Source organism: Aquarana catesbeiana, linkage group LG04 (genome assembly GCF_042186555.1).
Source record: "Aquarana catesbeiana isolate 2022-GZ linkage group LG04, ASM4218655v1, whole genome shotgun sequence".
Taxonomy (NCBI): Eukaryota; Metazoa; Chordata; class Amphibia; order Anura; family Ranidae; genus Aquarana; species Aquarana catesbeiana.
In genome coordinates, this window is record NC_133327.1 from 589,514,767 (window position 1) to 589,530,724 (window position 15,958).

Genomic DNA, 15,958 nt, shown 5'->3' on the forward strand with positions numbered 1-15,958 from the left:
TGAGCTATTTGGCAAAGAAGAATGGGCAAAAATGTCACTCTCTAGATGTGCAAAGCTGGTAGAGACATCCCCAAAAAGACTTGCAGCTGTAATTGCAGTGAAAGGTGGTTCTAGTATTGACTCTGGGGGGGGGGTTGAATACAAATGCACGCCAAACTTTTCACATATTTATTTGTAAATAATTTTGAAAAGTATTTATCATTTTCCTTCCACTTCACAATTATGTGCCACTTTGTGTTGGTCTATCACATAAAATCCCAATAAAATACATTTACGTTGTTGGTTGTAACATGAGAAAATGTGGAAAATTTTAAGAGGTATGAATACTTTTTGAAAGCAGTGTATGTTTAGAAGGATGAGGGACTTTATTTTTTTACTGTAATTCAAGTCTCATTGGATTTAGCGGTGAATAACTGTGACTTTTTTGAAAATAAATATCTTTATCCAGATGTGCATGCTTTGTGACTTGAGTCTGTGATGGTATGATAATAAGGTGGTGACACAGGATGCTGCAAATAGGAAATAGATGTGACATCAGCTTGGCTAGATATGTAAATCACGAGACTGAATTAACAGAATTAAAAATTATTAGGCAAGTAAAAAAAACACACAACATTGAGAACTTGATAGGGGATCTAATTCTTCCTATCCAAAACTAAAAAAAAAAAAAAAAAAAAAAAAAAAAAAAAGGGGTTTGGCTGGACTGCCACTTTATTGGAAGTACTACATAGTGATTGATTCTATGAAAGTGTCTCTTTTCTTAACTATACAGTAGCAATTTTGAAAATGTTGCCAAATCACTGAAGTCTCTATCCTATACTCATTTGAAAATAAAATAAGTCAGATATAATAGTCAGACCAAAAAATTGTTAGTGCATGCAGAGAATAATTGCACAGGAAAGAAAAATGCCATTTAAAATAAAATATAGTTTTTTGTAATCCGTATTCTGTTATGGAGCTTATTAGTCGATGGACAGAAGAATTTCAATTGCTACAAGCATAAGCTTTGGAGCTGTAATACATTTGTAGAGAACGGACTGTATTCTTTTGGGACTTCAAGTGTAATTTATTCATGCTGCCATTAAGTGCAATTTAAATCAAAGTCTGTGGACTAAGTTTTTTTTTCTTTTATTATTTTTTATTTTTCAGGATATTGTGAATACCATCATAAAGCACTGCTCGTCCAGTTTCTTTTTCCTCAGCTTGCCCGGCTTCACCATGCTGATAGGGGACTTTATCACAGCTGCGGCCAAGGTTCTCAGTACAGACATGTTAGAGGTGAGTATGACAATGCTCTTTGTGCACACCCTCTGGAGAGAGCCTAGTTGCTAACAAGGTTCAGATTTCTCCACTCTAACAGGTGTCAGCTCATTAGTGCAACGTGAAACTGGTCTCCAGGGGAAAGATACCAGGGCAGCTGATGTGTGAAATTGTAGGATAGGATGACACACTTCTTCTGCAGAGGTGTTTCATCAAAGAACTGAAGTTTGACAAATCATATCTTCACTAATATTGTGGCAGGAACTGTGTAGTCTTTGGTTTCACAGCCTCATTAGCTTTGTTCAATAAAGGGGACTGAAAATGGCAAGGTTTAGAAAGGTGCTATTCTGAAGGGCCTGAGGCTGCGGGACATGTCTTCTGTGTCAGAGGTGACCTGGCTAAAGAAGAAAATGCCATCACACTAAGTTGAAAGTTTTACAGTAATGAGAAACTAACAAATGGCAAACTTTTTGGGAAAAACAGCTGGCTGTTCATTAGTATAAAAATGTTGGTTTAAAATGAATGCTATTAGCTGATCCTTAGGTGACCAAATTTATATATTTTTATATATTTTTTTTTATGTTTCTTTGTGTTAACCAGTGAGTTCAAGTGTTACTAAACTCACAACAGTAAAATCAGTGTCAATATGCAGTAAGGCATGCTTGTTATACTCCCTGTGGAACCTAAGGAGTTATTTGTCTGCATTGTGTAAAAAGGCTGTTTGCTCCTGTCTTCTCTGATCCTCCCCATCTTCCAGAGTCCCCAAACCATCTCTGGATAGTACAGAGTTAGGGGACAAGCTGCACATGCTCAGTTTGGTGTGTATTGCTGGAGGGTGTTCAGATAGAGGGTCGGGGGTCCTGCAGCCTCATAGGACAATCAGGGGGAGAATGAAAACTCCACCTACAAGCTTTAACCAGACACTGATAGAAGGCACAAGACTGCTCTAACTGCTGATGAAAAAAGGTATTTAGAACTTTATATTTACTAAAACTATTGCATTTCCATGTTCTGTGTACTGTGGGAGACCAGATATAGTGAATGCAGGGTGCTGGGTTTAGTAACTCTTTAAAATTTAGTTATCACTGTTTATGCTGCTGTATAACATAACTATCAGGCTGTTTGTATACACTTTTTATCTTTACTTAGGAAACAAAAAAAAAAAAAACAAAGATTGCAAAAAAAGGTTCTGCCTATCTATTTAACAGTTCTTGGAGCTCTTTGAAGAACTGCAGGCTTTTATAGCTAAACTTCCCTTTCAAACACTCTGTGAGAACACTTTTTTGGGGTCTGTGTAGACTTACCAGGTTGTAAGGATGTCCTGTATCTCTTGCTTAAGCTCAGTGATAATAGATAGTTTAAAAGAGTCATGCAACAAGAGTCCTGTGACTGTCACTATTATGTAAAATAGTTCAAAATGACTTGAAATTCTCTTTTAGCTGCCTGTACATAGTGTCAGTCATCAGCTCAGAGAAGAGACAGGACAGTCTCTATGGGATTCTTACAGCCTAACACCTAGCTCCATTTCTGCTCTGACAGCAAAACAATACAAGTGAATAATAGCACACAAACCTATCCATGAGGGGCAAGGATGTACTAGTGTAACAAAATAAGAGTGGAGATCCAAGATCTGAAGGGTTCTATTTAAAAGCTATAATGGTTTTTGGTCAATTCTCTTTTTTTTTTTTTTTTACTGTACAAGTTCTGTAGAATATGGCTCCCACTCTGGTTTCACTATTTACATATAATAAAAGAAGGTACTTAAGCGTTGACACAATCTTTATTCTATAGATTAACTCTAATGGTTGGCAATCAGAGGAAGCTAAGGCCGGGTACCCTGAGGGTTGCATGAAAAAAATCTGTCGGCTCCGGTCGGAGACACTGTACTAACCATGGAAGGTTAGTCCAGAGATCTCCCCCGCTGAGCTGTTGTGTTCTGACAGAGGAACCCCCCCGCCAGAACACTCCGATCAGCTGCTGACTTTCCAGCATGCACGTCCCACAGAAGCCGGCGGAAAGGCTGTTTTCTATCGGACAGACCAACATACACACAGGCGGAATGTAGGCTTTTTTTTTTTTTTTTTTTAACCGGCAAATGTCTCTCGACATTCTGCCTGTGTGTATCATGCTTTAGATTGCTTAAGGTTATTGTAATCTTTCACCTTGTAAAAAAAAAAAAACATTCATTTTAAAATGGTAATGAAGGGCAAAACATTTGTGTATAGATATGAAAAACATTATGAATACCGATTTCCCTTTTTTTGTAAGTGATCACATTCCCTCTGTTCTCAGCTGCATACATGCTGGGGAGGAAGAAACTGCAGTACACTTATCTTCCCAGTGAAAGGGTGTGCAAGGGAGGGTGTGTCAGGAAAAGTCTGATCATTGGAGGAGAGCAGGCTGAGTTCCCAGCACAGCTAGAGAACTGACCACAGTGGGGTTGATTTACTAAAACTGGAGAGTGGAAAATCTGATGCTCTGGAAAGAAAACAATGGGCTTCCGGGTTTTTTTGTTAAAGTTTAATTAAACAAGCTGAAGATGATTGGCTACCATGCACAGCTGCACCAGATTTTGCACTCTCCAGTTTATAGTAAATTAACCCCACTGTGTTCTCTGGCTAGTGGCCCATATACACGATCCGAATATCGTAGGTCAGATCGTATGACCTTTTTCGTTTAATAGTCGCAAGTAGAAATTGAATAGGTAAATAAAGTCACAAAAATTCTCGTACGACAGGAAAAAAAAACGAAAGTGATGTCGTGTTGTAATGTATTTGCATTGTATTTTCGGATGACAACTATACTGACTAAAAGAAAATCGTACGATCTGGAATCGTACAAGGAAAATTTTCGTGCATGTCCGATCGAATAATATCGGATGAACTGTCGTGATCGGCTGTCGAAAGCAGTGTACACACGATCCGAAAATCGTACGATTCTCCCTCGGACGACAGTTTTCGTACAATATTCGGATCGTGTGTACAGGCCGTTAGGCTGGGTTCACACAGATGCCCCCATCCAATTCCTTTGACGGGAGAGTGTGACCAGCTCTCAATGGAGCCAGTTCACACAGCTCCGGAGCGGCCGAAGTCTGCACTGGAAGAGGGTCCTGTGTGTCTTTGGCTCTGTTTCAGGTGTGAATTCAGGCATAAATTCTGACCTGATTCGCACCTGAATCGGTGTACAGGGATGCACCAGACCCCATGCTTTGGGCCGTGGCCACAACAAGTGTGAATCTGGCCCCATAGTGTGGTCAGTATTTAATAGGAAAGCAGAGGGACTGGGATAGCAGAGGGATTTCACATAAAGGAAGCAATACAAAGAGAACAGGATACTTTTTTTTTTTTTATACAAGTACATGGTACAGCAGGCACATATCAGGAATATGAAGTGTTGGGTTTACATATTCTTTAAGTTATGATCATTAAAAGTCATTAAAAGTAAGCTTGGGACAAAACTGTGAAAAAATACTTTATATTCCACTGGATAGTTTGTATGTGTTTTGAATATTACAAGATTCCTTTTCATGATGGATCACCTTGTCTTCAGGTTTGCTCAGCGTAAGAACTAACCCAGATACTTAGCAAATTATATACATTTTAATCAGCCCTGTATCAACCATTTACTACTTCACTTCTGCGATCTGAACGTGTTCAGAGATACAGAATTTTCCAAGTAAACTCTATAAATCTACTGAGATGCCTGTCATTTAGAGACATCCAGTTTTTATAGAAATCAATAGTACAGAAAAATAAAAATTAAAACTAATAATCTAGTTTCCCTATTATTTTTGGATGGTTACTTTCACATAGCCTATTAAGAATGATGTTTCCCTGGAGAAAAATCAGCTTTGAAGCATATGCTTTGTCTTGTTCTCTGTAGTAATTTGCAAGGCTGGGAGAGGGAATATGGAGTTCGGGAAGATGGGCTGGATATGATTGAGAGATGAAGCGGTGCAGCATTCCTTGTATTTTTCTGCTCATAAAGCTCCATTATTCTTGTAGCATCTCTAAGCTGCACTATTTTTAGTTGGCCTTTTCCACTTTTGTAAGCTTTTCTGTCTCGATATTACTGACAAAATAGTATGAGAATAACATGAGGTAATCAGCTGTGGATTTCAAGGGTGGGGAGGATTATAAAGGGGGGGGGGGGACTTGTTGCAGACCAAAGAAAGGTTAATTGTGTCTCGTGGGAAGAATAATTCCCATCATAAGTACTACTTGTAATCAGTCACTGTAATCTCAGGGCTCACCAGTTCTGTGCACGGCAGAAATAATTATCAAGAAGATGGCTAACTGGAAATAAAATCATATCGACACAGGCTGATTGGAAGTAAATCTATCAAAGCGCAGTTAAGTACATCTGTGTGCTGTCATACCTGCAGTGTTTAATGTGATCCTTACAACACTGTTCCTGTCCTGAGGCATCAGAGTGTGGAAATACATTGTGGACTGAATAGCATTTTAGTTTAAATATATGCACCACACAGGAGCCTGTAGGCTCACAACCATTGAAGCCTAAAGGTATGGTAGTGTCAAGAGCAATGTGGAAAAAGACCCACTGCCCACATCCCTAATAGATTACACAAAAAGCAAAGATTTTTTACTCTTGTGGGACTTTAAAAGGCAGGAGTCTTCAAGCAATCATTAATTCAAAAATATACATTTATTACAAAAAGTTAAAACATGACAATAATAAAAGAGATGGATGCAAATGGGGTCGGATGTTAGCAAACAAGGTGTATATATAGATCTGATACAACAATACTAAAAGGGCACCACACACGGCTGTCCAAGCAGTGGGCTGGGACAGAAGGTCCGACGCGTTTCAAGGTTGTAAGTAGTTAGACCTCTTCTTCAGGCACTGATGGTGAAGTATGTATTTATCTTATCACTTTAGAGCCAACATCAAGGTAGCATCCAACTTCAGGTGAAATGGGGATGAACAGTTTGCCGCCAGGGATCAGACCTCTAGGCCAGAGCTTCACATCAGGGGATGCACAGGACCAACACCAGGACTGAACACAGAGGGCGTCCTACCACTGAGAAATATCCCCATGGGTTCAAAAGGCCCCTTTCCCCTTGGTCATCTGCTGATGTATAGTGGGTATCTTATATCAATGAAAAGACGCCTCAAAAATGTGTTAACAGCAGGTAATGTTACACCACAGATGGATAAATTCCAAATGAAGGCAGTGGAGTCATAAGGGTGACAGAAGCAGCCTGGGGAGTGAGCGACCACGTGACCAGTCCGATGCCGGCTCAGGAAAGACAAGAGGAAAAAAACTTTGCTTTTTATTGAAGCCTAAAGCAAGCATCCCCTGCTAGGATTACCCTCCTTTACATGCATTTTCTTGTTTTATTAGTTCTAGCCTTTCTAAAGCTGCTTTTACACTGGGGCGTTGGGGGCGTCGGCGGTAAAGCTCCACTAAAAAAAAAGTCGTTATAGCCCCGCTATACAGCCAATAGCGGGGCGCTTTAAACCCCCGCTAGCGGCTGAAAAAGGGTTAAAAGCGCCATTGCAGCGGTGCTTTGCCGGCGGTCTGGCGGGACTGCCCATTGATTTCAATGGGCGGGGTGCTTTAGGAGCAGTGTGTACACTGCTTGCAGGACTTTTTTTACCGTCCTGCAAGCGCACCGCTCCAGTGTGAAAGCACTCGGTCTTTCACACTGGAGTGAGAGGAGAGGCTCTATACAGGCACTATGCAGGCGCTATTTTTAATGCCTGTAAAGAGCCTCAGTGTGAAAGCAGTCTTAGGCAGGCCTTATTTTATGCAGTTTTCTTTCCTTCACCCAGGGGTTGAAGGATTGCTCGATTTACAGTGTTGATGGGGGAATCCCTCCCACTGTATTCTGACGGTAGAAGGTTTCCCAGCCGTCAGAATACAGTGATCATTGCTTGCGGCTATAGCTACTGGTAGTGATCGAACACAAGATTAAACAACACGCTGATTGAACTGAATTTGATTGATAGATTGACTTTAGTGCAACCAGCCTGTCCATACATAGATAGAAATTTAGCTGCTTCCCACTGTACCAGCCAAATTTTGATGTGTCCATGGCCAGCTTAAAGCAGAAGTCCGGGCAAAACCTTTTTTCCATGTTCTTGTTGCTGATCTCCTACCTTCACCAACTATGCCAGCCATGTTTTCTGAGCTCTTCTGCAGTAGCCTGCTGATCTTGCTGAAAAAACGTTAATCCCCTGTGATATCCTGTTTTGTAAGACCGCTGGCTGCTAATCCTCCTGTATCCTCAGCCAGCGGTCTTGTCACTGCCCTGCTTCCCCTCCCTACACCTTCCCCCATCTTCCCCTCCACCGCACCCCCCCAACCTGTGGTTCCGAATGTCCCCCCCTCCTTTCTTATGCTGCCCTCCCTTCCCCTAGCCCTGTGAGCCAGCTCCTCTCTCTTACCGATGACTCGGGGCACTGCAGGGGAGTCACAGGGGATTGAGCTGTAAAAAATAGAACCCCGCCCGATTCCTCTCACTGATCCGACCCTCGTACTGCTCCTCCCCTCACCAATACCCTGCGCTGGCTCTCTGCAGTGCTGCTCGTCGGCTTCCCTACAGCCAGCTTCAGCTACTGCAGAGGAGCTTAGTGGTGGGGAATCCAAAGCGGCCTCTTCATTCCACGGCGCTCCCGCACCTCTTATTCCAGGCTCTGACCCGCACTCGCCTCCCTTCAGCTGCTTGTCGGCTTCACCCCCTCCCGCTGCCTGTAGTTGCTGCTAGGATGGGAGATCAATGCAGCTGCTGGTTTTCAGGATAGAGAGGGAGGGTGTCACCATGCCCCAGTGTCTATCAGTGCAGCTTCAGTCAGTGCCTGTCAGTGCAGCTCCATCGGTACTCATCAGTGCATCTCCGTCAGTGCCCATAAGTGCAGCTCTGTTGGTGCCCATGAGTGCAGCTTCCATCAGCGCAGCTACATCAGTGCATCTTTCAGCGCAGCTTCCATCGGTGCATCTTTCAGCGTAGCTTCCATCGGTGCATCTTTCAGCGTAGCTTCCATCGGTGCATCTTTCAGCGTAGCTTCCATCGGTGCATCTTTCAGCGTAGCTTCCATCGGTGCATCTTTCAGCGCAGCTTCCATCGGTGCATCTTTCAGCGCAGTTTCCATCGGTGCATCTTTCAGCGCAGCTTCCATCGGTGCATCTTTCAGCGCAGCTTCCATCGGTGCATCTTTCAGCGCAGCTTCCATCAGTGCATCTTTCAGCGCAGCTTCCATCAGTGCATCTTTCAGCGCAGCTTCCATCAGTGCATCTTTCAGTGCAGCTTCCATCAGTGCATCTTTCAGCGCAGCTTCCATCAGTGCATCTTTCAGCGCAGCTTCCATCAGTGCATCTTTCCGTGCATCTTCCATCAGTGCAACTTCCTTCAGTGCAGCTCCATCAGTGCAGCTCTGTCAGTGTCCATCAGTACAGTTACGTCAGTGCAGCTTCCATCAGTGCAGCTCTGTCAGCTTCCATCAGTGTAGCTGATCAGTCAGTGCCCATTGATGCAGCTCAGTCAGTGCCCATCAGTGCAGCTCAACAAAGCAGCCTCATCAGTGGAGGCTCACCATTGCTACCTCACAATTGCATCCTCACCAGCCTCACAATTGATGCCTTATCAGTACAGCTTCAAAAGTGCAGCCTCACCAGTGGAGGCTAAGCATTGCAGCCTCACAATTGCGGCCTCATCAGTGCAGCCTCACTAGTGGAGGCTTACCAGTGCAGCTTCATCAGTGGAAGTTCAGCATTGCAACCTCACCAGTGGAGGCTTACCAGTGCAGCCTCATCAGTGGAGGTTAACCATTGCAGCCTCATCAGTGGAGGCTAAGCAATGCAGCCTCACCAGTGGAGGCTCATCAGTGGAGGCTAAGCATTGCAGCCTCACCAGCGGGGGCTCACCAGTGCAACATCATCAGCGGGGGCTCACCAGTGCAACATCATCAGCGGGGGCTCACCAGTGCAACATCATCAGCGGGGGCTCACCAGTTTAGGCCTATCAATGGAGGCTAAGCATTGCAGCCTCACCTGCGGAGGATCACCAGTGCAGCCTCATCACTGCAGGCTCACCAGTGCAACATCATTAGTGGGGCCTCACCAGTGCAACATCATTAGTGGGGCCTCACCAGTGCAACATCATTAGTGGGGCCTCACCAGTGCAACATCATTAGTGGGGACTCACCAGTGCAACATCATGATCACTGGTGAGCATTGCAGCCTCACCACTGGAGGCTAAGCATTGCAGCCTCACCAGTGGGGGCTCATTAGTGGAGGCTCACCAGTGCAGCCTCATGCTTTACAGTTAGACTGTCATCTATCTGTGTGCTCAGCAGTGTGGCTGCAGAATGAGGGAAGTGGGCGAGTTCATATTAACATGTACAGGCCTAGTGTACCCTCCCACATTCAGTGCAATTCCAAGGATTCATGGGAAATGTAGTTTGATTGTGGTTTAGAGAGAGATGTAATTACTGTTCTAACAGCTCCTCCTTGGCAGAATACATGATGCATTTTTTGAATCACAGAGCTGACTTCCTGGAAATTCAATTGGACTTTTCTTTTCAATGATATGGAATTTCACAATTGCAATAACTGTTTAGTGTTTAGTGTAGGGGGTGTACTAATGGATTTTTTGCTGATCCCAGAGTTCTGCTTTAAAGACAAAGGCCTAACTGTAAGTTGGACCTGTTTGTTAGTGGCAATCTATTCAGTGTATATATTTTAGAATGTCTAGGTTTTACAAAGCCTTTTTGAAATTATGTTGGCAGGAATCATCCCTTGGCCATCAAGTATAGGTCAAAAAGGCCTCCACAACAATCAAACTCAAAGTGACGATGAGCCACTTGCATTTGTTTCTAGCTTTATTTCCCATTTCATCTTCCAGGACAGCACATAAGAGAGTGGCTCCACCCACCTAAAACAGGAAACGCATCATCCACAATCAAATAGAAAGAGCATAGTCTCTCAGAGTCCTCGGTTTTTGTGTTTCCTCCAGCCTAGCAGGAACATCTAAATGGTTTGTTAGTTTCTCCCTCGGGCCTTTCTGCTGGGTGCAGGGGCCTCCCTGTATATGCTTCCCCATGATTCCAGGACAGTGGCTTAGAGGGGTCGCATATCTGGGTTTTTTTTCTAACATTAAGTTGTATTCGTCCTATTTTGGACCTAACGTATCTCTAAAGGCAAAACGTTTTTTTTACCATAATGCATTCCCTGCATTAAGGTAAACAATGTTTACAGTTTGCTATCCTCCCCCACCTCCCTAAATACTTGCCTCAATAGATCCAAAGCTGTGCATGGCTGGATCTCTTCTCTTCCTCTTCATACAGGAACTCAGGCAGCAGCAGGAGCCATTGGCTTTTGCTGCTGTCAAACAAATGCTGTTGGGAGGAAGCAGGGGTGGGGCCAAGACATGCTGTGTGTGTGTGTCTATGGAGAATGGCTCCATAGACACACAGCTGGGGAGTGAGCACGCACGTGTGACCCCACAAAAATTGGCTTGCTGTGAGGGCAAACGGAAAAGAGGAGGAGCTAAGATTGCAGCGGGGGACCCCAGAAGAGGTGGATTGGGGCTGCTCTGTGCAGGGAAGTCAGGGGTCAGGGAAGTTCTTTCTTCCTGTCTTATAGAGGATCCTTACAATGGTTGCCAGCCTTTTGGACTGTGGAGCAGTCCTCGGCACTATGTTGGTGCAGAGCACTTGGTCATTGGAGAAATCTTACCTCCCCATCAACATCCTGGAACTTCAGGCGATGGGCTGTTTGCAGCATTGGACCATACTACTGAAGGGTCACCTGATCTATATTTAATTAGACAGGGTCACTGCAGTGCTCCATGTTGATTACAGGGAGGAGCCAGAAGTCTCCCTAGAACATGATATCGAGCAGATTTTGTCCTATGAAGAATATCAAGTTCTAGTATGTCAGCTGTGTATATTTCAGGCATAGACAACAGACAGGCAGACTTCCTCAGCTGATAGTGCCTGGACCTGTAGGTGTGATTCATACACCAAGAGGTGTTCCAGGACCTGTGTGTCAGGTGGAAGACCCAACCAATGTGGTCCTGCAGATTCAACAACAAACTGGACAGGTTTGTCCCCAGGTACAGGAATACTCTAGTAAAATATGTAGATGCTCTAGTTGCTCCATGGGATGAGTGCATCCTGATATATGCATTTCCTCCCCCTTAAGCTCCTGGATCAAGATGGAGGGCGTTCCCATGAACGCCGTAAACTGCCATTTAAGCCCAAAGGAGACATTCCTTTCTCTGATTCCACTCAATTGTACAAGAAAATTGTATAATGTAGGGCCAGCCTAAGTTCTGGATGTTGCAGGCTTATCTTGATGCTAGCTAAGGGCATTCTTTTTATTCCATAAAGGTCCTGGTCCTGCAAACCCCCCCCCCCCCCTTTTTTTTTTTTTTTTTTTTTTTTTTTTTTTTTACAATATTTTAAAAGGGTGATCAAAGCATGGCAATCTTGTATGACATGTGTTAACCTTGATCTCCCTCAAAAAAAAAAGCAGTGCAGAGAAAGAGCATTATCGTTCATAGTCTAGATGAACGCTACAATGAACTAATGAATATATTTTCAGTTTTGCGTGTGTTGATCTGACCTTGCCACTCTTTTTGTAGGCACCGCGATTGGAAGCTCAGATAATTATTGGGTCACTTGTGTGCTTCCCAAACACTTACAGAGATCTCGCTTTACTGGAGGCTTCAGCTGCAGCAAATGATATTGTCATAGAAAACAAAGATATAAAGGTAAGAAGGTATAGCTTTTAGTAACTGAGAAAAAAGAGAAAGGAGAAGGCCTTGCTCCATAAACTAGTAATATGTAATTTTTCATTATAACAGTTATTTTGAAGCTCAAATGTAGTTTGTTCAAAAGGTATGCAAATCAAGTCAGTGTAAAGTAAAATAATAGGCGATAACTGAAATATTAGTTTACAAGCCTCCGAAGAAAATTAATTTGCTCGTATTCAGAGACCACTGTTCTATGTGTGGGAGTATACATTATGCGTTTTTTTTTCATCAGGTTGAACAAAAGAAAATGCCTCAATTCAGCCATTCACACATTCCATGGGGATGGGGGAATCCCTCCCACTGTTGTATTGTATTTTAAAAGCAGGGAGCTTTCCCCGCCCTCAGAACACACTGATCAGTGTTGCCAGCGGCACTGAATGTTTGGTAAAAACACAACAGGCTGGTTGTACACAAGTCGATCGATAGATTGACTTGTGTACAACCAGCCTGCCCATACATATATTGAAAAATGGCCAGTCCCCACTAAACTGGGTGAATTTTGATCCTTGCATGGCCAGCCTAATGGTCTCTCTACAGTGGTGTAACATGCCCCCTGCTGAGTCACCACTACAGCTGCCACTTAATACAAATTTCAAAGCTGGATTATTGACTCAGCAAGTGACGTGACCACTGATATCACTCAGGAAACAAACAATTACCACCTGTTATATTAAGCAGCCCCTATGCGATTTTAAATATTTTTGGATAAACTACATTTGGCCTGTCTTATCTGCCTGTTTTGAGCTCTTCAGCTTTCACTAAAGAAAATCACCAGCCTTTTCTAATATTTGGATATTAGAATTCTTCATGAAAAGTGCAGGTATATATAACAGTTGCTGTTTTTTACAACTGTTAACGGCAACCGTTAAATGATTGATTTTTACATCATTCACAATTAAGCGATTATACCAATTAACATTTGTCCGAGTCACAATTTTTCCTATATTGCCCAAAAAATTCACATGATTGCCAAGTTCATTCTCTGCACCAAATGTGCTGAAAGGATAAGTTCACCTGCAAAAAAAAATATATATATATAAATGCACATCTTTTTGCAGGTAAAAAAATGTGTATTTATTATTTTTTTTTCTACTTGGAGCCTGTAAAGCATTGCACCCGCAATCAGCAAATCACTGGTACAGTCTGCGGGACTCCTGCAGACTGTCAGTGAAAGTTGTCTGCTCGTACCTCGTACGGGCAGGCAAATACGCACTGATGAAAAGAGAGATTGAACTACCACAACGCTCAACTGCGCCAGTTCATTGAAACTACAAGCCAACAGCCACAAAGATTGTCAGTACTTGCAGTTTCCCATTCACAGAGAACTGTGAATGAATGATGTGGCCGGGCAGGCGGAGCCAGCCAGTGACAGTGGGCCCCTCTCCCTGTCACTGGGGAGGGAGAGGGGGAGAGGCTGCAGCTGCTAGAACATGTTACATATTCCACCCTAAATACTGACTTATCCTTTAAATTTGTCCAGAGTTCATAAACATATACCTGTGTCATTTTTTAAATCGAGTTTCTCTTAAATTGCCCTTTTATCCTGGTAGATGTTTGTAGAATAGTAATATTTTTTTTTTTCATTTTTCCCCTATCTTTAGAGTTTCTTGGTTAACACTTTATTGAAGAATGCCAGAGAGGAGCCCATCGAAGTTGCTAGGTAAGAGATAACCTAAGAAAACCTCTGTTTATTTTTGTAAATCACCCTTTATGACAGACATCAGTAAAATAATATATAAATACACCCAGTTATTAGCTGAATGTACTGGTAATGCTGATCCCCAGGCGTATAGTCAAGTGTATAGATAAATACTTATATTTATAGTTTTACTTGACAAAGTAATTATAACTATTTTTTTGTTTATCTATTACAGGTACTTATATACACAGTCCATTACAAATATTATACATTCACATCAGTCGCTGCCCTTAGGTGCTAGCATAACCACTCAAAAAACTGTTCTAAACGCTGGAAGTTCACATGGAAGTCCAGGCTTTTTCTAACTATACTTAAACATGCTCCCACCCCCATTCTAACTCCTAACTATCCTGTGAAAGGAAGTATACTTAAGTATACTTAACTATTCTGAGGGTGCTCTGGTCTGGTAACGTGATCTCGCCAGCGGCCAGCTTCAGTGGGGAGGAGAGATCGCTGATAACGGCTGAAATGGCTGTGCGGTGACGTAACCCATTGGCTTGCTATGGGGCAATCTTTGTTGGCTGTCTCTCCTCTCCCCTGAAGCTGCTGTTGGGAGCTGATCATATGACTGGACCAGAGCTCCCTCTGGGGGCTACATATACACATCTTCCTTTCACATGGTAGTTAGATTAGGAGCTAGAATGGGGTCAGAACAGGTTTAGGAAAGCCTGGACTTCCACAATAAATGCATGGGATTGAAGGAGGAGTTACAGTATATGTGAACTTTCTGGGTAGATTGTAGCAGGCTGAATCAAAGCTTCATACTTGTCTTCAAGTTTCTAGGTGTCCCAAAGGTTGGTAATCGTTAGGAGTAATTTAGATTTTTTTTTCTGTTAAAGTTGAGTTTGGTTTATTACTTAGTATGTATTAATGGTCAACCATGATAATTTTTAGTTATTTTATTTCATTTTTTTTTTTACATCTACAGGTTTAGGTTTGCTATTTTAACTATTTATTTATAAACAACTACCAAATAGGTACATTTCCATTAATATCCAACAATATTTTTAAGATTTCATATGCACTGTTGCATGCTCACTTGATTAAAAACAAAAATGTAACATAAAATATTTTTTTGGTTATAAACATATATTAAAACAAAACAAAATATAGTGTAGCGCAACCATAAACAAATACAAATAAAACAAGCCCAAATATAACAAAATTCCACCGTTGTGCAACTTTCAGTGACAGTTCATAAATTTGCAGTGTCTTCAGTGACCACTACCTCTAGCTAGAATGCCTGCTCCCCTCCAAAAGTTGACTCCACTACAGAGTCACACACGCCTGTGATTATATCTCTCAGGATACCATGGGAAAACAACTCCTCCTCCTGGTGTTCCTGGACAAGACAGACCTCCTCACTGGTTCTCATTATGTAAACCCCACTGCAGAGTCGCATACGCTTAGTGTAATATCTCTCAGGATTTTTCAGGAACACAAATCCTCATCACAGTGCACTTAGACAGCTCAGACCTCCTCCCGGAATCTCATTCAGTCATGTGTGGCCATATAAAACAAAGGCAAACCATAGTGCTAATAACATTTGTTAAAACTGTAACTTAGGAATACAATACTCACATACAAATGTGAAAAACATGCATATCCATCAATCATGATGTGAACGGAGAAAACGTTCTGAATAGCGACACCTCACACTTGTACGCGTTACGCTCTCTGATGAGCTTCTTCAGCAGGACCTGATCAAAGCAAAATTTTCCAACAAACCTGTTCAAGAGCATTCAGTCATTAGATCTGACAGGAACGGCCATAGCAGGATTCAAATCCGACCAGTCCCTGCTAAACTGGCCAAATTTTGATCCATCTTTAGCATAGGGTATGCTTGACTGCTGCAGAAAGATCAATGCCCTCATACAGAGAGGAGCAGTCCTTAAAAGAGAAGTTCAGGGTTTAAAAAAACAAACATTTATACTCACCGAGGTGGATCAATGCTGCATCTGTCCTCTTCCACCTCTGTAGTGAGAACTGATCGATTAAACACCGCTGATCACTCAGTTCTCCCCTCTGCTCTGAGCACTCACTGGAGCACTTGCCTGTGAAGGGGGTGGGGGGCTGGCTCAAGGTTGTCAGCCAATTGCGGAGAGGCTAAGTCAGGTGCCAATCCAGGTTTCTGGGTGAATACCAACCATATGGTCGGTTCTTTCCAGAACCTGGACCGACTTTGTAACGTCAGCAGACTTCAGCCCACTGTCATCTG

General features: G+C 42.7%; 1 protein-coding gene across 4 annotated transcripts in view; it reads left to right on the forward strand.

Annotated features, from left to right (window-relative positions):
• Positions 1-15,958, forward strand: part of RALGAPA2 (Ral GTPase activating protein catalytic subunit alpha 2) — a 604,731-nt gene that overhangs the window by 254,913 nt on the left and 333,860 nt on the right. For all 4 annotated transcript variants that reach the window (XM_073628147.1, XM_073628145.1, XM_073628148.1 and 1 more), the window contains 3 exons: positions 1,150-1,278; positions 11,871-11,999; positions 13,643-13,701. In XM_073628147.1, coding sequence (XP_073484248.1) covers positions 1,150-1,278; positions 11,871-11,999; positions 13,643-13,701 — 317 coding nt within the window. The remainder of the gene's footprint in view (positions 1-1,149; positions 1,279-11,870; positions 12,000-13,642; positions 13,702-15,958) is intronic.